The following is a 26,134-nucleotide window of genomic DNA, read 5'->3' as shown; positions in this document are numbered from 1 at the left end:
CTGCAGAAGAGCATCTCTGAACTCACGCGATGAAGCAGATGGGCTGCAGCAGCACACCACACCAATAGAGCATCTTTGGGATGTGGTGGAAATGGGTTTGCATTACAGATTTGCAACTGATAAATCTGCAGCAACTGTGTGATGCTATCATGTCATTATGGTCGATAAGCTGGTAACAAATCACAAGAAAATGTAACAGAATCGACTAAAAGAAGATACTAAGAAGTGGTCATGGCCCGCATGCATTTGTTAACGCAGTGACAAAAACCGCTGACCGATCTGATGAATCATTGTGTTTGTTTTTGGAGAATTCCTGTATACTCTACAGGACACGTTCGTCCTTTCATAGTGCATCTCTTCAGCCGTTTTACCTCAGGGTACGTCACATTGGCAATGGAACTACGCAAAAAAAATAACCACTATATTTCTGTTTTTTCCAAAGAGAAAAGGAGAATGGAAACTTAACTCTCATTGAACTTTCACCCTAAATTGTGTGCAATTAGAGGTGACAATGAGTAGGTTGTTCAACATGCGTCAGAGCTTCAAGAAAACAAAGTTGGGAGGGGGGGGGCAATTGTGAGCATTTTGCAAAATAATTTCACATCTACTTTCAGAATCCCTTATCTGTCCTCTAAATGAAAGCATAACAGAGGCATGTTTTTGGGTGCCTTACATTCTAGCTGTGAGACTGTCAGGACCAAAGTTAAGTCTTTGTTCAACATCACATGCAACTCACTTTTACTGAAGATGGCCTTCCAGAAAGGTTTGTTTTTCTTGGCTTACGTGTTGATAATAATCTCAAGAGTCACTAGATGAAAGAATTTTCTCAGATGCAGAAAACAAAACTCAAACCACAAGTTGCTGATGTTCATTTAGCATTTTTTCTTCTTTTTTTTTTTGCACAGAAATGATACAACTCTTTGAACTCCAAACTGCACTCAGATGAGCCTTTGTTTAAAAAAAGAAAAAGAAATAAAGAGGGAAATCAGATCAGGTCTTCAAACAACATCTTCCTGCTGATTTGCAGAAGAAAATCCGTTATAATTCTATTATCGTTTCACCATAAATGAGAAATGCCTTCTCCAATTGGAAATCATGGTTTTCACTTTTTTGTTCTTAAACTACTCTACCCTGGTTAGAGTAAACATTTGAATGCATTAAACTTCATCCCTTCAGTTATTGAACTTAAAATTAAAAAAAGAGTTCTAGTTTAAAAGAAAAAAGATACTATTTTGCCCTTTAGAGTCCCACATAATGTAACATTAGTTTTTTCATGCTTTTAAATTTTAGTTTTGATTAGAAAAGCCTCATCAAGGAAAACAGGGCAGTGTAAACCCAGTGCTGACCCCTCATGCATAGAAGCAGAGAGGGGAAAAACATGGACTTGTTCTTTCACTCCTTAAATAAAAGCCAGTGTTATTACAGCTCCTTCAAAAAGAACATAGTTAAACTCATCACTGTGAGATGCTCAGCAGGGTAGTACCAGTCTTTCAGAGTCTAAAGAAAACATTGGTTTAATCAAGTGGAATCAATTTAAGAGCAACAGGCTTTACTGACAGATAAAGGTGGAGTGAGCAGGAGCTGGGTAGTGCGCCTGTATGACTGATGAGGATGCTCAGCAACACTGAGTTGAGATGTGAGAGCTGGCGGATGCATTGGGAGTTTATTTTGTGACGTCTTGCCACACACTTGATATCTGTGCAGTTACTGATGTTGAGGGCAGACGGGTGGAGCAGCTGCTACACTGATTGGATAAATGGATGGATGAATAAGACGCTCCGACTCCATGAGCGGCGTTTCTTTGATCTCTTTGAATTGCACTTTGTCTCTGGCTGCATGCAGTCTCCAGAGCAAGGTCCGGCTAGTCGGCTCTGTGTCGACGGAAATGGTCTTCATTCTTTGATCTGCAGGAAAGAAAAATTAAATGGAGTAAGAGTACTTTATTAAACGGGGGAAGGGGGACTATTTTGCCACAGGATCCAACTCATTACCTCAGTGACAACCCCCGCGGCGATGGTGGAGCCAACATATCGCAGCATGAAGCGGCCCAGCTCCTTATAGTCTTTGTACAGCTCTAATGACACGGGCCTCTGGGTCTGGATCTCCACGATGGCATTCATACCCTTACTCAAACACCTCAACAGAAAAGACACACAAGAAGCAGCATGACATGAATTTGAATATTCTAACAAGAACTTGACTTTATGGCGAAAAGGGGTTTAATATGATGCCATCTTGAGGTGGCGTTTTCAGTGGAGAAATGTTTTGTCACTCATCTGACTGACTTCTTCAGTCTCGGCTGACTTCAGGTTTCCCAACATCATAAACAGCATATTTGCATAATGACTGAAAGTAGCACTACTGACTAATAATGACTAACAATGGGTCATGAGGTCAGTTTCATGATCATTAATATGCAAATTGTCATGACCATTGACCAATAGCCACCAGTATTATTCACAGAGAGATGGGGAATGGCTGCGATCACAGCATTGTAAGATGGTGAAATATGTACCCTTAGGCCGCCTCCTCGATTCAGAGATGGTCCCTTTTCACGTAAATGGCCTCCTTGACTCTGCGCTCAAACCAGCGTTCCCCCCTGTCCAGCATGTGTACATCCTCATCATTGAAACAGTGTCCACTGGCCTGTAGGTCCACTTAGGACCTGTTTTCCCTGATATATATACAGCAATCCTCCTGGCAGTTAACAGCGTACACTATATTCCTCTGTTCGCAGCTGGGAGCCCGATCCTTGTGGTGGGATTTGAAAGCCTTTCCCAGTTTTGTCAAATGTCCAGCTGGGATAACCACATTTACTCTGGGCTTTTTGATACGATGTTCATCTGCTTCGTTTTTCACTGGGTCTCTGGGGATCGTGTTCGCTCTGTGTTGTAGCGTCCTGATAACACCCATTTTGCGCTCCAGTGGATGATGAGAGTAAAACCTTAAATACTGATTTATATGTGCTGGCTTGAGGTACAAGTCGACTTAATAAAGTTGGGGAAACCTGCAGTCAGCTCAGACTAAAGAAGTCACTTGGATGACTGGTGAAATGATTCTCGCACTGAAAACTCAACGTCCAGATGTTAGGAAGCATAAACCATTTTGCATCAATTCCATCTGCTCTGACATAAATGAAAATGACAACAGGTGCAGAGGCAACAGAGCTATGAGCATAGGTCCCACTACAGGATGCCCTCCATGTCACCCTCATGGAGTCTGTGATAAAAAAATGCACATGAGTTTTGTAGGACTCCGGCAGCGCTCCTCCTCCTGTTCCCCCTCAAACCAGACTTTCTGCTGGGTTAAGGCCTTTCAACGGCCTTCTTTGTAAAACTGCCCGTTGCCTAGCATCTCCTCCACACTATTGAGACTGTGCCAACCTGGGTGAGCTAGCATGAGGCACAACTAAAAGAAAAAAAAAAAAAAAGAAAAAAAAATCAGTCATGAGGGGTCAGGCAAGAGCAATGATCTATGGCCACCACCTGCAAAACCTCCTTTCTGGGGCCCGTTTTGTCGTTTCCGCTCCAGTTGAACTCTTCTCACTTTCATTTACGCCAAAGCAGCTAAAAATGATGCTTTGTGTTATGTTGTGGTGATTTTTTTTCCTTTTTTTTGAGCAGTGTATGTGCATCTACAGTAAATATCCAAACTACTGTTCGTGTAAAGTTTTGTTTAGGAAAAAGAAATGTCCTACTTAACTAACCACATCTTCCCACACACTGACATTAAGGCGCTGGAAGGCAGTACCATGAACATTTTATTTTGAAGGCTATTCATTGTTTCCAAGTTCAGAGAAAAGCTTCAGCGCTACCATAAACGAAGGAAATAATAAAAACAATCTCCTAACAACACAATAAACAGAAACAAAAATGCTGGCGTGCATAATTGGATAGAAAATGATGATAAATCCTTTTCCAAACTCACTTTGGTTTCTTCTTCAGGACCTCGCCGCTGCTCTTGTGTAGAACACTAATTAACTTCCTTATGGTGGCCGGTTCGCTGACTGTCTGGTAGTGCAACAGTACCTACACCAAGCGTGCAGACATTTCTACAGTTAAAGCACATACAACTGTGCAAAGAGCCGTTTTAACATAACATAATTATGCAACTGTCATCACTAAAATCTTGGCAGAATTGTTTAGGTGTGTCTGTGCATAAAAGCAGAGGTTTGTTGGCACTTACTGGGAAGCCTTGTGTGATGGGGATCTCGATATTGAAAATGAGGACTCGAGCTCTGAATCGAGTGCAAACTCGAATAGGTTCTTTGGGATCACAGAACACACAGCCCATACTAGAAGGAAGCAGTCAGAAAAATATGTTTGAAAAATAAAGTACACTAAAATACAACAACAACAAAAAAACACCCTACAAGCAAAATAAATAAAGTCTGTATTTAATTAAAACACTGTAAACCAGACCTCAATATTTACATGTCCTACAAAACATAAATGATAAATTACCGTTCTTAGGAAATATTCCAAAATACTCATTCAGTTTTACATTAGCACATAAAGGTGCATGAAGTCTTTAGCAATTAATTCTTTACTTGATCTTAATGATGTCCATGCCAGTGAGTGTCAGGCTGACGTGGTCTCCTGCTGCAGCCCAGTCCAGAGCCTCATCGTGTAGAGTAATTCCTGCAGTGCAAAGAGCAGCACAGTGTTGTTCCCCAACTTGCCTTAAGGTGGCAGTGTTTACCACTCATCCACATCAGCAGACGCACACACAAAAAAGGTCTATATGTAAGCAGACGTTAGGCTTACATTTGTTTTCTTTGTGATTTTGCATAATGTACACGTTTTTCTACTTCTTATTAATATCAAACTATTGTTTTGGTGAGATGCTATCAATCTGTTTCCCTTCAGGTTTACAGAAATTCACTGTATGGCTGCCAAAAATAAACTTTCCACCTGTGCAGTGGGTGTTGAGTGATGCTTTCTTGTATTAATGTCAAACTATGACTAACAGTCTTTGAGATAAAAATAATTGAGCTCTCATTTGATAGTTTTTAGTACAGATACTAAAAACCGAGCCGTATAAGGATTTTATTTTTCAGCCCACCCCGATGACATTTCATTTAACAAAGAAAGGGAGGGGAGGGAAAAAAGCACATGAGTGCATACCTTTGACAGTGCAGGTTTCATTTGGAGGCATTGCCAGTATTCTGTCTCCAGTTTGAATATGACCAGCCTCGATCTTTCCTGTAACACAGAAGCCTGAACCCTGGTCTGGGAAGAGAAAATGCAATGTCAGCAAAATCTCAGCAATCAAACACAAATTGGAGAAATGAAAACAGACATTAAGAAAATAGACATCAAGGGCCCATTTCCATATTTAACGTTACCTTTAAAGACATCGGAGACACACAATCTGAAAGGTTTGTCTACAGACCTCTGAGGGGCCTTGAAAGCATCTTCGGAGGGGGAAAAAAAACAAAGAGGAAGTAAACAATGAGTAGCGGTAAAATGCTGGTAAATAACATGAGCTGTCCAGTGACCATTGGCGGTGAATCATCTTCTCTGTAAGCGGACAGACTGGATGTTGAATGTTTTGAAACAGATGTCAGTTCTATGGAAGCTAAACTTCACATGTCAGGCGGTGTTGCGTGAATCATTTTCAAGTAAGTCACGTCTATTGCAGCATGCTTACAGTCAGAATGCATGGATTCTGCAGCTTTCATTTCAAGAAAAAAAGTTGCACAAAAAACACACTGCTGCAGCTGCAACGTGTCAAGCTGGCTAGATAATCCACATTCAGTGCTAAAATCATTAAACCTAACTCGATGCTGCTAAGCGTCTTAGGTATTCCATCTGGTGTTTTAACACTCATGCCAACCCAAAGAAAGGAAGTTGAGTCATTCAGTAATTAAATATAATAAATGTAATCAAATATTCAGTCATTTTTCTTGTTTAAAGAAAAAAAAAAAAACACTTTCAGCTCACACCAGCTGACCTTCCTGGGACTGAACCAGAGATCTTTCACTTGTAAGTTTAATGAACCAACACTACACTATAAACGCTTTACCTCCAGCTGCTGGCAGATTACCGCTCTTGCTCTCTCTCTAGTTTGCATGGAAGATGTTAACTTGCCTGCAACCATTCGCAAACCAAACACCAAGTGATAGTATAAGTTAAAAAAGTGACAAAAACCAGAAACAGAAAATATTCACAGTCAAAGTAAAAGTTAGTGCAGCAGGAAAGCACAGCTTTTAAATCAAAGACAAACGGTCTCCACAGTCGGTGTAGGTGGGAGTACTTGCAGTCATGTCTGCATCTTCCATGCAAATTATAGGCAAGCGTGACAATCTCTTCGCAATCAAAGCATTCAAAGCAATTAGAAGGGGTTTTCAGTAAGGCACCTAGCAACTTCTAGCAACTATTGGCCAACTGGTTGGGTAAAACAGACTGTTCCTTGTGGCTCACAGGACCACTCTCTAGACCTGTGTGACTGAGGCCTATGGAAATAAACAACTTACAGTAAATACCTGCAGCTCTTAATGTCATTATGGTGTTTTCTTTGCATTAGTTAACAGCAAGATGAATTTCAAGCTGTCAAACTTGATGATCTACATATGACTAATTCTTCTTTCTGCATACCTTCAAAAACAGTGAGAGCAGAACTGCAAAGGGGTGAACTTATTTTGACAAAAATATAAGTGCTGCAAACAACAGGCACTCCAGGATTTAACAGATTTAAGAGAAACATCCTTAAATTTGGACTATCTTTCTCAAGGCAATATATTTCGATTTACATAAAGACAGTTAACTCGTTAGCATGAGTTTAGTCTACTGACTTATGTTAATCTTCCAATTTAAATAAAGCTTTTTAAATATTTAATCCTGCTCTATAACTATAGCTGGGCATTGGTAGTGCAGTCAACCTTCTTAGGAAACAAAACTCGTGACTCATCACGTCAGATCACACATTTAGAAAAGTAGAGAGTGAAAATGTAGCTTGAGTCAAAAGGCAATAAACGCTTTCGGCAGCTCAAGACGTGCCACAGTGTATTACCAATCTGCTCCAGCAGGCTCAGCCCAGAGTACCAAGAGGTGAGCTGTGACACTGAGCTCCTGGTGGCAAGGTTTTCTCCTGACAGGCCGCTGGTGGGGATGTAGAAAACATCGGACTCCTGGAAGAGCAGATAAACACGGAATCAAAGAAAGAGAGCAAATATTTACTCACAGCCAAAATATTATACAGATGCAGAGCTATGTCCTCAGACTTCATGCCGGCTCACCTTGAATCCTGCCTGCTTGAGAAAATGGCCAAGTTTCGAGATGATTTCTTGGAAACGCTCCTGTTGCCAGTTTACCTGATGTGTAAACGAACATACAGGAAAAAGGAAAAACACAAAGAAACAGAGTTTCCCCTTCAGCACTGCTTTGATATGGAAATGTGTCACCAACATGCCAGTGATTATAGGAAACAAAAACAAAAACACAATCTCACACACATACACAGTTTCTTAAGGCCTTATTCTCTCCTGTTAAGGTCTTCAACATTCAGAAGGTGTATATATATAAAAATAAAAAAAACTTTAAATAGAGTAACTTCTTTGAGACTGCAGTGCACAACCTGTGAATTTTACACCATATGCAGTCCTGCATATGGTGTCAACCAAGTACACCCGCAGTCTCACAGGTTAGAAATACCACCTTAAGCCGAAGATGGGCAGTACTAGTACAACAATGATAGGCTAAAATATCGACCCACTTTTCTAAAATTCCTTCAGATGCCAGATGTTAGATTTTTTTAAATATACTTTCATGTAATTCTTACTGAACATCACACCACCATATTTCATTGGGATTGAAAATCTGCCTGTTACCAGGCCTTTTCTTGATAGATTAGATTTCATCGTTTTTCAGTAGCACTGAAAGTTGCAGTGTCAACTTTCACACTGATCTTCAAAACTGCAGAATTATTACAGTCAGGACACTGACTTCGAGTTTCCTGGTACCTACAGCAATGATGACCATGCTTATGCAGTTATTCTGACCAATCAACTCTTTGATTTGTCCATCTATATACTATTATTCCAACAGACCTGCTCTTTCCCTGATTGTTTCCTGTAATCTGGACATCTCCACAATGTTGTTCTTGAACAGAAAAGGGAGATTCTGGGCACACCTTTTGCAACAAAGAAAAAAGATACCTTAGCAGGATTTGCTGGATTCAGCCAACAGTGGACAAGCTGAACATTTTTTTTTTTACGTTAATTTTTAAACATACCTGCAGGACTGTGTGTTTATTTGTTTAAAACAAACAGACTGTCACTCATATTGTTCATCTGTAAAAAAAACTGTCTTAAAAATGCCTCCACAGTGCTTCGTTTTAGTGCAGAAGAAGGTCTGACCTGGTCCATCTTGTTGACAGCTACAGCCAGCTGAGTGACACCCAGCGAACGCACCAGCAAGGCATGCTCTCTGGTCTGACCACCTGCCTCGAAGCCTGCCTCAAACTCTCCTCTGCTGGCATCCACCACGAGCACCGCCACATCAGCCTGGAGAGAGAAAGGCGAAGGGGTGTTGAGGCTGGCATGCATATGTTTCTGCAGAGGCAGACTTAGAAATAAAAACCACACACTTTTAAATTGTCCAAAATATATTCTGTTTGTAACTTTATAAACCACTGCTAATGTTTCTACATTTAGAAAGCATTTGCAATGCTATCAGATTTTCACATGAGCAGGACTGATGTCTTCAGAACAGGTCCTGATTATATATTGTGCATAAACTACCTTCAAGTTTTAGGGGCTTTTTTTGTTGTTGCTTGTAGTAATTTATATTAGGAAGCATGGCTCTTCTCTGAGCCCTCCCTGCCCTTCCACATACACAAATAACACACACAAGGAAAGTGAGAAGCAGGGAGCCAATACAGAACAGAGCACTGACGGGGGGGTTTTCATACAATTATTTTTTAGAATATTTGATTATCGCGTGTAAAATTTTATCATCACGCTATGAATATTTTCCAAGTTAATGAAAGAATGACATTTTCCGTTTTTTACTTTCTGTTGTTATTTTTTCTTTCAGCATTTTTTGAGTTTTTACAGCACCAAAACATAGGCCCAGGAAATTTCTCAGTGTTGGAAAACATTTAACCTGTGAAAAACTGCAATTATATCAGCTTTCCGCCCACTCCAAGCATCACAATCTAAACCCAAAATCTTGTTTTTGTTCACCACATTTTTTTCCTGTAATCTGTTTTGAGCATGTATATCAAGGGATGTATCAAAGATTCAGCAGCAAAAGTGCACCAACTTAACCCTTGATGTTTATATGCACTTCCTGAGAAAATCACTTTAGAGAACTGCATAAAGTGCATGTTGTGTAAACCTTTTAATGTCACCAGTGGGATAGCTGAGTGCTGAGTTACTTACATTGTGTGAAAATTTAGATTTTTGCCTGCTGGCTCATCTTTCTAGCTGTGCTTCCTCCTGTGTCACAATTTCTTTGTTTTAACATTAAATGAAGCCATGTTCTACATCACAGTTTGGACATTTCATGTCGAGTGTGAGCCAGCATTAAGATGCTGCACTGAACACATGCGTCACAGCAACTGGATGCTCTCCTCTAAACTTTAGTAAACTGAGTAAAAATGGCACAGCATCTTATGCAAAAAGAAAAACAGTCACAAGTTGAACAGGCAAGGAAGAAATTGCAAAGAGAGCATGCCCTGAAAGCCTAATTTATAGCTAAAGCACATTAAATAAAAATAATTAAATCAGCTGACTGATGGGGGAAGCCCTATTACTGATATTGGTCATAAAGAATGCCCCGATTGTTTCATCACAAAATATTTTATACTTTTATACTATATACAAGTATAAGCAGGTGGCATTACAGAAATTTCTATTCATTTTGACTTAGAAATTCATGCTTTACTGGAGAAAATACATTGAAAAATATCCTCTTAAGTACATGACACACTGTCACCTTGATTTGCTTACAGCAGAAACCCCTTAGTCACTACATGAAGAGGTAAATGTGAGGACAGTCATATGGTAAAAGAGAAATTACACGAGCTCCCCAAAGCAGACACAGACAAGCACACCCATGCCTGCAAAAACACCTTGTGATACCAACACCCAAAACCACCGAAGTTATTTCAAGATGTCGGGGTGCGGAAGGAGGGAAAGCGGCCATTTTAATCGAGAAGTTTTCAGAGTCAGAAAAATGTTTTAGGATCGGTTAGAAATGTTTAAATGGTTGACTCATATTTGCAGCTAACCAATGGATTGAGTAGAGTACAGCAGAGGATTAGATAAACAGTAACCTATTTTTCAGAAATAGGTTACTGAGAACATAGGTTACTGAGAACATAGGTTACTGAGGACATAGGTTACTGAAATAGGTATTTTTCAAATTGTATCCTCTTCAATATTATTACATTATATTTATTATTCATCTCATAAATTATAGATACATTCAATCTACTTTTTCAAGTATCTGATTACTAACCTGTACATAGATGTAGTTTTCTAACTTCATTACTTATACTCATCCATATTCATCTGTACCCTCTTCTTATGAGGTCTGATTTTGTATTTTTGCAGCACTTAAATTTCATCAGGCACGTCCATTTCGATCATTCGTAAACTGTAACTGTGCAGCCCACCAATATCTAGCGACATCTCACTCACAGCCTTGATTTACATGCACTGATCAGGCTGTTTGAAGAGCTTTTCATGTTATACCTGTGCAGCTCCCGTGATCATGTTGGGGATGAAGTCTTTGTGTCCTGGTGCATCCATCAGTGTCACCACTTTAGAGTTTGTCTCAAACTTTGTCATGCCCACATCCATTGTAACACCTCTGAAGCACAAAAAAAATGGGGAAAAAAGCCAACAATTAATTTTTTAACCATTTGATGCACTTGAATATGAGAAAATGTTTATAGCGTGCTAAAGTGGCTGGAAGGCCTTATAAGGGAATCCAGATTTAAAGTCCTGGTCATTTCCTGTGTAACTGCACGTCTGGTGGGCGAGGCTCGTCAGTATTACGCATCTGCTTCAGAACTTAGTGATAAGTTGAATACGGATTCCCACCCATGTCACTTTCTGTTTCTGCCATATTTCGCTTCCGTTTCACTCTGATAATAACAACAGAGTGCAAGCAGGGACAACATATTTTTTCATGATAAATGCCTTTTGTAAGAAATAAAAATTCCATGTCACGTAGGAAAAACAGCTTTCTTGTAACAAATTAACCCTTTTCATCCATCCAGAGCAAGACTGACCTACTGACCTAACTCAACAAGGCTTTTCTAATCTAAAAAAGCTTGCAGCAAAAAGAGATTCCAAGTTGCATCGCACATCTTTTAGCATAATAGTAGTTACCTGTCAGCTAATAAATCTGATTTCTACCCTCAAATTGGAATGCATGTATAGGCAAACATTTTTTTGAGCAATAAATATAATGTTATGTAATAAAAATATGTCCTTAAAAACAATAAATGCACATTTTCTCTGCAAATATAAATTTGCTGACTATTATGTAATAACTGTACATGCATCTTTCACTTTGTGCGCACTTTCATAGTCAATATATACCTGTCTCTCTCCTCGCCCGTTTCATCCAGAACCCAAGCATAGGCGAAGGAGGCTTTTCCTGCCTTTTTCGACTCCTGCTCGTACTTATGCATGGTGCGTTTGTTGACATTGCCGAGCAGATATAGCAGGTGGCCCATCAGTGTGCTCTTACCCGCATCCACGTGACCTGTAGAGAGATAACTAGCAATGTAATGATAGCGCCGAGTTGAGGAAGAAAGTCATTCAAAAAGAAAATGGGCTCTAAGGGCGGGGAGTGTTAAAGGACTCTGACGAGGAATGGAGGGAGGGATAGACAGATAAGGAAAAGAGGAAGAATGTGCTAAGAATGATAAGACAGGTGGGAGGACCGAAAATGATAAAACAGCAAAGGGAAGCCACAGATGGGAGAAGGAAATAAGCAGAATTGCACAAGTGGCAAGGGGGGTAGAAAGAAATGGGAAGAAGGATCGAAGGTTCTGGGGGGGGAGGAGGGGGTATCGTGGTAAAACGAAAGGTTTCATAGGCTGTGGGAAACTAGAATCATCTGCACTTCTGAAACTACCAAGTCACTTTTTCTGCTGTAACTGAGAATGAGAAATAATGATTGAGCAACTGAGCCTGTCTGAAGCTCGACTCATTTACTACATTCAACTGTGACATAGGCAAAGCCAACCAAACAAGGGCAGCAAGAAGAGATCTTCAATATGATTAACTGCCCAACTGTAAATCGAAATATCAAGACACTGAACACCAGTTCTAGAATATGAGGGGAAAAACCAACTCTGCAAGAAGGGCCCGATTAAAAAAAACAAAAAAAAAAGGAACTCCCACTCAGCATACTATTGTGTACACTCCCAAATTTCGAAGCACTGTGACTGCTGATCTTTCTCTTCTTTTAACTTATAACTTGGATTTGCATGCATTCAAAATACCCCAAAGCATTAAATGTTAAAGTACTATTTAACTGAGTGGTGCACAAAGTAATTCATAAAGGTGGAGCATTAATATTAGTATTTTCAGCCTACCTATAACTACCAAATTTAACAGAGGCTTTCCCCCTTGTCGCTTCTCCAGCTCAGCTTTGATATTGATGGCCTGCCGTGCCTTCCCAGATGAACGGCTCGGGGTGGGACCGGTGACGGGCTCGTCCCCGTTGGACCCTTTAGATGGAGTCTCGGGGCGTTTGGAGGCAGCTTCTGTAGCTGTGACGACAACACCGTTCTCCCCTGTGCTGAGAAGAGAAATTGAAGTGTGATTACGCTTCTTTGCAACACGTGAAAATTATGTCTCGCAAGCTCTAATCTCCTTCTAACCACCAGATCAGTCTTTAGCTTTTGCTTTAAATGAAACCACAATTTTGCTAAAGGCTAAAGACTTCAGTTAAATCACAGTCAAATAACTTTTTTTCCTTTTTTTACTGTTTTAAGAGAACAATCTGAACATGACAACAGGGGAAGGGTTAAGTTACCTTCGAACATCAAAACCCATAGTCTGCTTCTTTCCAGAGACGGTCATGCGGGCCACTTTGGGTAAAACTTCAGAGTCCAGTTTATTGTGAGAAGCATCTCTGCTTTTAGCTGAGAAAAATAAGAGACACAAAAAGGCAAACAAAGGCCTCCATGACTCACACTTTCTCCAAGGAGAAAAAGTTTTTCAGTTTGTTTTTTTTCCACTGTGGTTGCTTACATCTAGACTTTTCTGGCATGCACTAAGATCAAGGTTAATATAGAAATATTAGCTAAACTAAAAGACATTAAGATGCAATCTTTCAACAATTAGTCAGAGTAAGTAAGTGGAGCAGCCTCAAACCTCAGATTCACAATGTGTCTAACCAGTCCAGACAAATAATGTAAATATTTATTGTGTTATTAAGTAGATAATGTTTTACAACAGTCTAAAACAACCATGCACACATCAGTGATGTCCAACAGATTCAGGTAATGACTATTTTACTGGTTATAGTTGCACGTTGGCATATTCTTGAGAGCAGTAAGAGTGCAGATTGCAATAAGTTGCACTTTGAGCCTCATATCTATCTGATTGCTAGTTCATATTATGCAGCAGTGAGACTTGTTGAGGTCATTGCTTTGTCATCCCAGTCCCAAATGGCCACCGGTCCCAGTCATATCAACCCGTTTCTGATTCATTTAGACTGGGCTGCACAGCCAAGCCTACTGCACACACTGTGCGTCTGTGCGCGGCAGTGACATCCTGGTTCAGAAAGGGTTAATTTCAGAAGTGGCCGTTGCCTCCCGTCTCCACGTAAATAGATCAGTGTGACACAGCATTTCGCAGAATGAATCTTTTGAAAAGGTGTCACCTCAGCAAGTGCAGCACTGAAAGTGAATGCATCCATTATCACACACGCACACACGACTGATTAAAAAAAAAATATGTCCATATATGCACAACAGAAAGCCTGAACTGCTACAAGGTGAAAAGGGCCTAAGATCTAATAAACCGCCACTTCTATTAGTCTTCATTTTATGTTCCTTTCCTTGTTGTATCAAAATAGGATAAACTCCCACACAACCACCCACTGCCTTCCTTCAGCATTTCTATAATGTGTTGGAGTGATAAAGCAGTGGATATACCTTCATCTTCTAGCTTTTGTTTAGCATGAATTTTATGAAAATACTACAACTCTGCCAATCCTTACATGTTTATACCTTTTATTCATCATAAAAAATACCCTGAGGGAAAATGAGAGGAAAGAGGTGCGATTCAACAGAATATTAATGGACTTTCTCTAACCAAACACTCTCTGAATGACTTGCTCTGCATTAGAGAAAAAGTCCCTTTCACTCAGAAACACTGCCGCACAAGTCAGCTCACCACACTCAAGTGAGGCTTTTTAAGTTAATGGCATTTGCATACTGTTGATTCCCACACACATATCCATATCTACTTAAATGTGGAAAAAGGGGACAACCAAAGCAGAGCTTGCAACAACTGAGATAAAAAACTGAAAACTACGCTTAAGAAATGACAGGTAAACCTAATCGACCAAAGAAAAAGATTTTTAAAAAAGTACCACCGCTGCGATTAAATTACAGCAATTTTAAAAACACCACCATCATATGAAATCTACTGTTTCAGTTTCACCTGTCCTGCAGTAAGCAGCAACATGAGATGGAAAAAGTACTCTCTGGGGAATTTTGGTTCTTCATGCAGCTGGGGGCTTTTCTGGTCCTCGTTCAGAGACACAGAGGTTTCTACCACCTGTGTCAACAGGACATCAGGCCACTTGAAAATCACTTACAATTCTGTATCTAAAAGAGTTGGAGCCCTCTGTAAAATCCAGTCAATTGCAAATCACCCAAAACCTACTTATTAATTGAAATCATTACAAAGATAAAACATTAAGGGTCAAATTGGGAAATGTTATTGCCTTTTAAAATATAGATGTTAGCAACATAGTTGAGATAGCAGTGCAAAAAATCACAAAATATAGAGGAATCTCTATATGCAAGGCTGTGATCTTCAAGCAATAAAGGGCGTGGCATTGTAGTGCAGGGGTGCTTTATAAATTGTACATCTACCCAATGTTATTGCTGTCTATATGCAGAACACCAAGTACTGTGGACAATGTAAAATTTACAAATACCAATACTGAGCTTGAGGCCCTCAGACAGGGTCCTTGACAGACATCCACTGACAGTCTGTCAGTATATTAAAAAAAGGCCAGCAAACATGATGGTACAGAGACGGGGTGGGTTTGTGCGTTTGGATTACCGGCACAGCTGTGAATGGTATATATAGATTTTGGACCAGGATAATTTTTCATTCAATCAATCGATTAATATAATTTTAAAGTTTGTTGTTGTATTTTTTCAAATGCGAAAATAGTTCAAATTATGTCAACTGATTTCATTCTTATTCATGTTTCACATAAGAGTCACAACTGTTTTTGAAAACAAGGCTAACACGACTTCATTAGAGCAAGTAAGAATGATACAACAACTGGGAAAATCCAATGAATCTACCAATACACATTGTGATTAAAAGAAAATACATCATGCTCTAAAGTATGTGAAGGGTTCTTTGCTTTTTTTAAATTTGTTTTTGCTAAAAGAAAAAGAAAAACCAAGCATTCTGCTGTACTCCTTCAAGGTCTTAAGCAAATGTCAACCCCCTTATTAACTGTGCATGTTGCTTTGTCAAAACACTGCAACACTTTTCCAAACAGGATGGTAACATGAGAAAAATGATTCGGCGCGATATAGCTCCAAGGCGCAGAGCAGGATCTTTTACCTTGTTTGGACTGGTAAGTAAACACATGGTATCCTTCTATCCAGGATTTCTCTATTATAGGGGACCCTTAGTGTGACTGAATGAGCGAGTGAGTCATCTTATTCATGACAGAATAAAGGGAGTGCACCCAGGATATGCAAATCAACCCTCCCTCGTCTGTCCAAACACACAAACGCAGTGCAGACAAAAGAAAAGGTGAGGGGTGGGGCAAAGACTACACCAACCACTTGAGGCCGCTAGAGCCTATGAGACATATAAGGTGTGTCGACTTTATGTCAAAATATCTAATGAGAGAGAGAGGGGTGGGAGTGGGGAGGAATAGGGGAATATTTGAAGTGAGTCACCTAACATTTCTGAATCTGTGCCAGTGTACCAGTTTCATCTCTAATTTGTATTGTTACAAAAACCGAAAAAAGGGAAATTGAAATCACGTAATTAAGAATAGATTTAAACCAGTTTAAATCTATTCTTAATAACATGATTTCAACCATAAAGGCTGGAATAAAAATCCATGGGGTTGTTCGGTTTAAATTTAGTCAATCTTCTACCCTAAACTTGCGGATCTATTATCAATGAGACAATCTGGGAGTCAAACTTCATTCATGTTTGAAAAATAGATGGAAACATGAATGAAAAAGAGACTGTCGGTGGAGGCAAAAACTATGAGTAGGATCTGACCCCTTTCACGATGAGTCATAACAGACCCACAGTGTCAGTACCACAAGTGAAGATTTCATAAAATATATCTCTGCATCTGCGACTTCCACCTACTCAGCAGTTAACCTTTAGTCACAGAAGCTACTTGAAATTCTCACCTAATGTGTTTTTATAGTTCAAAACAGGTTTAAAAAGAGACTAATGTCTCTGACCTACAGCACGACAACCTATAACTTTAATGTACACTGTGGTTTACACTGTTGTCTAAAAAAAAAATAACAACGTTAATCTATTTTAAGTGGCATTGCTGTTCAGTGCTTTCTTGCTTGAGGAATCTAGAAGTGAACTCTTTAATGACGGACATGACTGCACATCTGCGCCTTCTGCAGAAAGAACGCCAAAAGACCCGCATGGAAAAATAAACAAGTCTCTATGCCAACTTTAACAGCACCATGCATCAAGCAGGGTAATGATAGTAATGATAGTGAGGTTTTGAAATGACACACTGTACTGTGGCTGGACTCAAGTACCCACATTCTCAAGGCTTACTGTATATGGGCTTTTACCTTATTCCTGTTCAAACCTACATTTTGAGTCATAATTATATTCATACATTAAGATGTCTGTCATCTGTATGTTGCTCATGCATACAGGATCTTTTTTCTGCACTTTTACATTATAGAGTAATTCCCATTGGATGACTTATTTTTCTACTACACAAGTGTTTCATATAAAACTAGTTGGAGAAACATTTAAAATCTTAACTAATTTAAGAATCTGACTCTTTTTTTCGTGGATATTTGTTAAGTTATCCCAAAACCACAACTTAACAACCCCCCCACCACCAAAAAAGGTTAAAGGGTCATACACTACATGGTTTAAGAATAAAACTACAGACGTCTTAACTTAGCAAAAGTTGATGGTGATCGGGGGAGCCTAGAAATCTGAATGTACCATTTATAACAAGCTGCTAAAATATGGTTTTAACAACACTTTATTACAAGGTGCACCTTGCTAGCCCTGGTTTGGACCCACGTTTGCCTTCAGAACTAACTTAATTCTCAATGGCATAGATTCAACATGGTGCTGGAAACATTCCTCAGAGATGTTGGTCCATATTGACGTGCTTGTGTGACACAGTTGCAGCAGATTTGTTGAATCCACATCCTTGATGTGAATGTCCCGATCCACCACATCCCAAAGGTGTTTTACTGGAATGAGATCTGTTGACTGCAGGGCCCTTAGAGTTACAATGAAACTGATGTTCAAGAAACCAGTCTGAGATTATTTCAAGTTGCTCATCCTCAGTTTGAAATTCAGCAGATTGTCTTAATCATGTTTACATACCTAAATGCGTTGAGTTGATAACATGTGATTGGCTGATTAAATATTTGTATTAATGAGCAGTTAAACAGGACTGTATGTTCTGAATAATATGCAAGGGCTTGCACACAACTTAAGGCTGAACTGTTTTGCCAACATGAAAAAAAACAAAACAGCGGGGACTGTAATCTTTTCTGCCACAGTCGGGAATGCATAGAGCCTAACAGCTAAATTATTAATACACACCTCCTTGTAGACATAAATTTCCCACATTTTATCTAATTTTTTGCAAATTTAGAGCATGTCTGAATGGAAAACAAACAATATCAATGTCATTTAATAATTCATGCAGCTAAGCAGACTTTGGCATAAAAATAAAGTTCTGCTAAAGCAAGGCGATTAGTAGGTTAAGGATTTACTATATGACACTCCCTATCTGCAAACAATAACTGCAATAACTAAATGAGATCAGAAACTTGAAAAGAAGCACTTGGTCGTGCTTTCGAAGGTAACCGCAGTTAGATGGGACTAAAAACTTCCCTGCTGCTGATGGTTTCACTGAAAGGCATGTTATCCAGTTTTTCCCCCAACACATAGCATTGACTTCTTGGGTGCGTTGCTTGGGCATGTTACCAATATATGCCTGGGCAAATGATATGTCCAGGCAGGTCGCCCAGGCATACTACAGTCTGTCCCAGAATTTCAACTGTAAGCAAAAAAGTAACCTATCAGGTTTTTCCCTGGACAATTTAAGTATAAAATAACCACTTAACACTTTGACAATGACTAACACTACAAGAGCTGCACAGCACTGTTACACAAACAAATTCAACCATATTTTCTACATGGGATGTTGTATCCTGGTTTGAGCTTTTTAACCAGCTGCCTAAAGCCCTGCTTTTCCACTGTGTAACCACATCAGTAATTTCCATCCATCGTTTGCTCTTACTGTCATATGGAGTGTAATTAGCGAGTGCTCAAGCAGTTTTTGGTGGAGTCATTTGCTTACATTTGGGGCACGCATCATCCCTGCTAGCATCTCCTCCTTTGTAGAACTTTCTTGTACTTGACGGGTTGTTTCTACCTCAAGTGGTGAAAACACATTTATTTGTTGCTTCCACCCTTAGCTGGAATAGTTTTCTTTTAGATATTGTAAAGTACTGTTCTTTGTTAGAGGGTTGTTGAAGCAGCTCCTTTTCAAATATTAACTCGCTATCAAAAGCTGACATGTGGCTCTAAGAAATACCCGAGTTTGTCCCCTGGTTGGATGCACTAAAAAACATAAACGCCTGCCATCGCAAAAGCAATTATATCACAACATGACACTTTTATATTAAATTTAAAAAGTCAAAGAGTCAAACTGAGCTGTCAATATCAGACTTGAAAAAATCCAATCGTGATCAAGATACTTTTACTGAAATGCAGGAAGAAAGAAAGACTAAAGAGTCTACGCATGTATAATTAAAAACAACAAAACAAAAAAAAACAGTATGTTTACACTGGCAGAATTGTGAATTAGCAATATAAGAAAGTGAGATATAATTACAGCCTATTATATCTTGTTTTACAGTGCTATAATCTTACTAATCCGCTTACTAGGTTTGCAACATACATTATTACCACACAGACCTATCACAGTTGTTGAGGTCTGTGTCACGTCAACATACTGTTACAATTCTGGGATGTGCACATCAGAAAATGATGTAACCTAAGGCTTGGTGATATGGGCCTATGCATCGAGGAGTACTCTGTTACCTGGACAGCAACCCCACTGCTTGGGAAAAAACACAGGACCACAAGCAATTAGGTTGTTCGTTGCACGTGCATGCATATACACAACCCTCCACCAGACACAAATAAAATCTAATTATAAAATCTTACCACGGCCTGGACCCCGAGAAAAGTTTAAAATAGAGTTATATTTACTGTCTCAGCTCATATTAATAGCTGATATTTGGGACAGGAAAGGAGCTAGTGAGTGCCTCCAAAGATTTTCAGCTACTGGAAACAGCTAAACAGCTTTCAGGCAAAGTATGAGAACCACTCACTCAAACAATTTCATATTCAAAAACGCATTGGGTGACAATGATTGCATAGTAAATACTGAACAGAGAGATTCCTTGATTTGTAAGTCAAATATTGCTTACAAAGATTCCTTTATTTATAAGTAATATGTGGTCGTTTAAATGTGTTACATGTTTACTAAGTACAGTATATATATTTGCACAATTGGTATTAGGAAGTAGTAGGACTGGCATGTCATTAACTCCTGGGAAAGTGTAGCTGTTAACAAATTTGGGGAACTACTGTGCATGCCAGCCGCATGGTTTTTAAAAAAAGACATTTAGGATGTGTCTTGCATTCAACCACAGCACTGAGGTCAACTCGCGAATTTCTTATGTTCTGAATGCAAAATTTTCCATTTTGCCCTTTAACAGAACACAAACCACAAAAAAGACACAATACTGACGCATGTAAGTCCAAGTGCATCTGCTTACTTTTGACCACTTGTTAGAACAATAGTATTTTCCAGAGTTGGCACTACTTCAAAACCAATCATAGTTTGTGCAACATGTATGCCTTGCAAAAGATGCAGAGCCTGTAAAGACACACAAAGGATTTGATCTGTCACAGCCTTTGAGAAAGCTGTGAAAGTTGAGAGGCTTGATCAGATTTTCCTACGTAGGTGGTGTATAAGAGGCACAGCAGTCTATCGGCTGTGCAGAGTTGACATGTGCTTGGCTTGACATTTTCTCCAAGAGTGCGGCTTCCTGCACAAACCCACACAGCGGCTCCCCTTGAGAAAAAAGGACAAATAGCTGCTGGACAAAACCACTTACTAATAACAACTCGTTCATCTCTTGATTCCCTGAAAAAAAACACTATAAAAACACTCTGGACCTGCACTTTTTCACACAAAACAGACCACAACACATCCAGTGCATCTAATTATTTCCAAACACCATTTTCCAAGGACTGCAAGCTTTGTACACTGAAAAACCTGTTTCACCTCTAATGTTTATCTTGCTATTGTTAACACTAACTGTCCTTTATCATTTATCATCTCCCTCAGGCTCTCCTTTCTGGCAGACACCCCAGGGGTCCAGTTTACTCTCTGCACCTGCATGACGTTTACACCTCTTCTTCCAACATGAATTCCCACACTTAAAAAAAACACTGAAGGAGTAAAAAAACAAGAGTGTCAAAATCAAAAATGCCTTAAGACACCTTAGCATAACCGTTTAAAAAATGGAAGCTTTACTGCAGATAAACAATAATGTTTTCTTTATGAAAATGTCTCTTTAAAAACAGGCAAATGTTCTGTTAACTGGTAAAGATACTATTGTGACCAACTGTTTATTGTCCTGTACTAGAACTTTACTATAGATTTTTACATTAAAACAGAGCACTTTTAATTCATTATGTAGAATTAGTTCCTTACAATAAGCCAAAAAACGTGTTTAACACATGCACATTCGCAAAAACTGAAGGAGAAGACTAGACAGAGGTTCACTCAGAGTACATAAATTCAATCATCTTTATTTCAAAACAGACAAATTAACCTTTGGCAGTGTGCGAAGACACACCCAGTGTGAATTAAACCCATGTGTACAAAACGAAATTAAAATCTTTTACTACAGTATGAAGGCATTCACTTTGACTAATTCAGTAAAAGTATTATTCATAGTGCTTTCACGCAAAAAACCTCAGTTTTTCAATATTTAACAGTTAAAAGATTTTGCTTGTCTTTGTGTATGCATTTGTGTGTCTGTGCGCATATGCGTATGTGTTCCTCTTCCCTCATGGGAAAATCTCCAGGTGTCCTCTAAACCAAAAAGTCAAACCCATGATCTCAAACACAGGCAGCAGTAAACCAGTACAATGGTTAACTGATCCATATTCCAATAGCTGCAGCACACCTGCAAACAAAGTCAACCTCTTTTGTCTTTTGAGGGTTCATGCAGCTCAGACTTAAAAAAAAAAAAAAAAAAAGTCACATCTAGAGTATACGTGAATTTTCTCTTTGCTGTGATCATAAAAAAATTAAAAAGCCATTGGCCTTCAAAGCATACAAAAATAAGACTACATTTAAAATGAAGGAGAGAAAGCTAACTACAGCAATAAGAAAGAAAAATCTTTCTAAAAGTTCCTAAAATACTTAAATTGTTCTTTGAAAGTTTGCTCGGGTTAGCTAAGATTATTGTTAAGCTGCCAGAGTGAGTTCGTTTCTCTTTGTTCTGTGTGTGTTCACTTAAAAACAATACATAAATGCTTTAATAATCTTATTTCTATTATTTTTTTAAGCAGTGATCAGAGTGATCATGTCATTTTATTGGACCCAAAAGTTCCTTTACTCCCCATACATGAGTGCAGACTTGCAACCCTGAGTGCTGCATCTCTGGGTTTAGTTCAGTGATAGGAGCAAAATGGTCCAGAAAGAAGTGGGGTTCTCATTCAAAGCAAGTCAAGTTAGCACCAAGGTAGATGCAACTGAATTAAGCGCTTTCCTTGTGGCTACCTGGTGAAAGCTTTCCGCTGATTAGCACGGACGATGTCGTCAGGCGAAGGGGTGTCGAAGCGGAAAGGTACAATCGGCAAAAGTGTGGGAAGCTGCTCTTTGGATTTCTCCTGCGACTGAGAGAGGAAGGCCTTGTAATAACTTCCTGTCCTCTGACCTTTTATTTTTCCCTTCAGTACATTTTTCATCCTCTTTTGTCTTCTGCTAGTCTGAACAGACAGAGTAATCGCAAACACTGACGGTTTTGCAAAAACAGAAACATCCAACCCCAATGCAAAAGCAGCTGGAGACATGGGTGATGGGAGGTCACTTTCAAGCTGATGGAGACCTTCTCCATGTGACTGGGCCATCAGTGAAGTCAGATCAATAGTGTGACCTGGTTTAGGTTGTCTGAAGATTTGGTGGTATGGTCTGTGGTCGAGTTCACACTTAGCACCACCCTCTGTAGCACTCTCTTCTGACATGCCAGTCTTCTCTGGTTTTGCTGGTGAAAAGAGTGACGTGAGGGAGCACTGTGACCCATTTGAGGTGGTTGAGGTTTTGCTTTTGTGTTCAGATGCCATATGTGACAAAGAGAGCTGCTCAGAGAGACCAGGTGGTTGCTTCAGTGCATTTTCTGGAGATTCAGAGCTGAAAGGCTTAGGGGAAGTTGAGAAACTGTTGCTGTAATGCTGCGAGGCAAGCTGGGACAATGAGACAGTGCCAGCCAGACATGGGGGAGTGATGCTAGTTATTTTTGATGAGGAGAGAACGTTCACTAGTCTTTCAGTGCTTTGTGATTGAGGGGAACTCTTTCTGTTTTGGTGCTGGGAAGCAAGTTCGCACAGGGATAGTGTTTGTGCTGGTGCAGCCATTCCCTGAAACATCACAGAAGGTATGCTGCTTTGAGGAGTAAGGAGCGAGTTACTGAAAGCTGGGCTTCGATTTGAGTGCTCCTGGATTAAATCGGCCAATGTTGGGCTGCCCTTTGAACCACCCAGCATGGCTTTGCCTCCAACCTCAACAGACTGCTGATTTTTCTGCACAACAGAGCTGAGACTCCCAAATCCAGGAGGAGCAGCCATAGAAGAGCCTGCAGCTGCTGTCTTGGGGTTGTTTAGCGATAGACTACTGAGTGAAACTGAAAGGATGGAGGGAGGAGAGGCTGGTGATGCTGATAACGTCTTTAAAGATGCCAAAGCTCCCAGTGAAATACTACTCTGATTAGACATAATGGATGCTGATGTTGTTGCATTTAGTCCTTTGTTGGATGAGGAAACGTCCGAACCCTGCCTTGTGTCAGCTACTACTGACCCCTTATTCTTTTGCTCATGCTCAGAGATGAGCTGTGCCAGACTACCACCACTGCTAACACCTGGGCTAATGTTTTTAAGGCTAAAATCCTGCTTTTCACAGCTGCCAGCATTTGGTTGAGATAAGAGTTCACATAAGCTGGGTGCTTTTAGTTCAGGTACATGTGGATGTTCATGTTTGTGCCCATGTGTGTTGGCTTCATGTGCCTTGGATGTCGTGTCTGTGTGAGAAGCAGACAAGCAGGCTCCTTACCTTACAAAAGCCAAGTGCAGTTGTCGAAGAGTAGGGGTGAGGGGGAGCAGAAGTCAAATCAATCATGTAGCAAAAGAGAGAAAAAAAAAGACAGAAAGAAGGCACTTTGTTAAACATTTGTATCACTATACAAATTTGTGCGAAATCAACCAAGAACACTACTGGCTGTTAGGCTTCCATACACCCAATAATGACACATATTTATATAGAAGTACTAGCAGCAGTGACTTATGTTGACTGCGTTTGAGGAGGAAATGGGAAATACTTATCTTGGAACACCCACCTATACAGAAAAATTTTTCATAGCTATGAAACTCCACAGAAAACCCAAATCTGTTATACAACCCTTTAAATGCCACAAATTAACGTCCTCCCGGTGTGTTACTACACTGAATCACTCAGGGGTAACAGTTTTCAATCACTGAAACATTTTTATTTTGACCCACTCAAGGTGTACCTTTGTCAGCCACAGCCTCTTGTTTGGTTCTTTGTGGTTGTGGCGCTTTGTCCTGGTTAGCTCGCTCTACTGTACCAATCTCTTCAGCTGTACTTCTGGTAACTGGAGCGGTTTTAGTGTCTTCAGACAGTACTGCGTCCAGTGCCCTCTGTGGGTCAAATCCACATTTTATGGCTGCCTGGGTCAGGACTGAGTCCGGCACTGCATCTCCCAGCACAGTCCGCATGTGGTCCAGACAGGAATACAGCTTGGCTAAAGAGTACAGCAAACATTGGACACACACAATAGATTTGTGATCCATACAAAAAGCAAAGAGTAAAAAAAAAAAAAATGCACAATTTCAAACAAAAGTTTAAAGGACAAAAGGAATTGGTGCATGGAACCTTTAATTGTGAAAACACAAAAAACAAGTTGAGAAATTTTTATATTCTGAGCCACAGTTGTGTGCTTAAAAATACTACCTTGATCAAGAGGGCTGAGGTTGTGGTTGACAGTAGGGGACACAGGGACAGCCTCATCTTCAAATTCTTCCTCCTCTAAAGGCTCTTCCCTTGGTGCATGTCTTTCTTGACGCGAGTAGATGAACTGATTTGCTAGATAAGCCAAAACCATTTAATTTTAATAGTAGATTATACGTTATCATACATGATGTCTACTTAATGTTGCATACTTTCAAACTTAAACTGGAAATGCAAGCAACTATTGTTATCAATGAGTGTAATGAAAAAAAGTTATTTATTTGAAAATACAGTGTATGCTTAACTTCAGACAGATTCAAATTAGTTTGCTCCATCTTCACTATGCATCAATGCTAACCAACCTGTTGCTGGTGAAATGCAACAGTAGTCATCCTCCACAGACTGTCCATACATGTCATCATCTTCAAAGTCTGAAAAAAGAAGAAGAAGAAGAAAAACAACACTTAGATGGATACCTTTGCTCATTTAGTTGTGCCTCACACAAACAGTCGTATACACAGTTGCAGTAAAGCCCCTTTATGCCAGCTGTGACTTTGCTTTGTCAGCAACTTTATGAATGCCACTGCACACTGGAAACCTGGAGATTTTCCTCTAATCGCTAAACTCTAAGCTTTATTTACAGAGATATTTCGCAAGTTAACAACATGGGGAGATGTGAATGTAAAGAAGAGCAAGTAAGGAATCTGGTGTAACTGACACAAACAAAACATTGGATAGTTAGCAAGCTAGGCTAGGCAAGTAGCTGGCAATAACCTGAGTAAACATTAGTAAATTGAGTAGCTACACACACCTCACATCAAAATTTGTCATTATAACATTAACCTAAAATCCTGGGTTTGCGTGGGTATAAGTAATTACTGTCGTTATGGGACAATTTATCTTGCGCTAGGTGCCAAGTGACACGACATCAGTGTGATCTTGCCAGTTAAACGACCTAGCATTAGCCGCTACAGCTACTGAATAACTGTAAACTTTAGCTTAGCTGTAAACAGCTAACTGGTTTAGCTCTTTGAGGCCTTGCCGCGGCATTTAAATCGGAACCCTTTTTGCCATCTACCTTCATCGTAGTTGTAACCTCGAACATTTCTATGACGAGACATGTTGATTATGCCTCCTCTCTCGGCGCCACTGTTATGTAATTCGGTTCACGGACATGTGTTCACTGCCCAGCGAAGCTCCTGCAGTTGCTGCTGTGTGAAGCTAGCCTACCTCAGCAGGCAGGTCACAATAGATTCGACAGTCACGCAAATACATAAATGTAACCACAACACAAAAAAACAAACAAAAAAAGAAAATAAATGTATTAGTTGTATTTACGTCATTTCATCGACACCGAGCTTTTGCATAATTAAAGTTTAAAAAAA

General features: G+C 39.7%; 1 protein-coding gene across 2 annotated transcripts; it reads right to left on the bottom strand.

Annotated features, from left to right (window-relative positions):
* Positions 1–862: 862 nt before the first annotated feature.
* hbs1l (HBS1-like translational GTPase) lies at positions 863–26,134 on the bottom strand. 2 transcript variants are annotated; one of them, XM_003440651.5, is made up of 18 exons: positions 25,828–26,109; positions 25,112–25,180; positions 24,753–24,884; positions 24,292–24,543; positions 13,005–13,113; positions 12,562–12,767; positions 11,558–11,723; positions 10,703–10,820; positions 8,360–8,506; positions 7,241–7,315; positions 7,015–7,132; positions 5,348–5,416; positions 5,127–5,231; positions 4,550–4,640; positions 4,186–4,294; positions 3,928–4,028; positions 1,992–2,136; positions 863–1,904 (listed from the first exon to the last, which is right to left on the bottom strand). In XM_003440651.5, the coding sequence occupies exons 1-18, from the start codon at positions 25,868–25,870 to the stop codon at positions 1,893–1,895; spliced, it is 2,067 nt and encodes a 688-aa protein (XP_003440699.1). In that variant the 5' UTR covers positions 25,871–26,109; the 3' UTR covers positions 863–1,892. The 2 variants fall into 2 exon arrangements, with proteins under 2 accessions (XP_003440699.1, XP_019201507.1); XM_019345962.2 differs by lacking the exons at positions 863–1,904; positions 1,992–2,136; positions 3,928–4,028; ... (9 more) ...; positions 12,562–12,767; positions 13,005–13,113 and adding an exon at positions 21,295–23,829 and having other exon boundaries at positions 25,828–26,134.

Source organism: Oreochromis niloticus, linkage group LG15 (genome assembly GCF_001858045.2).
Source record: "Oreochromis niloticus isolate F11D_XX linkage group LG15, O_niloticus_UMD_NMBU, whole genome shotgun sequence".
In the NCBI taxonomy this organism is placed as follows: Eukaryota; Metazoa; Chordata; class Actinopteri; order Cichliformes; family Cichlidae; genus Oreochromis; species Oreochromis niloticus.
The sequence above is the reverse complement of the archived record's forward strand: the minus strand, read 5'-3'. Positions and strand labels throughout refer to the sequence as shown.

Bases quoted from the DNA above. Each gene is read 5' to 3' on its own strand.
- hbs1l (XM_003440651.5), bottom strand. From the start codon at position 25,870: ATGTCTCGTCATAGAAATGTTCGAGGTTACAACTACGATGAAG. The intron at 7,133-7,240 runs GTGAGCCGGCAT...CTGCTCTTCCAG, and splicing joins TCAAGCAGGCAGGATTCAAG to GAGTCCGATGTTTTCTACAT. The intron at 4,295-4,549 runs GTAAAGAATTAA...GCTTCCTTCTAG, and splicing joins ATGGACATCATTAAGATCAA to TATGGGCTGTGTGTTCTGTG.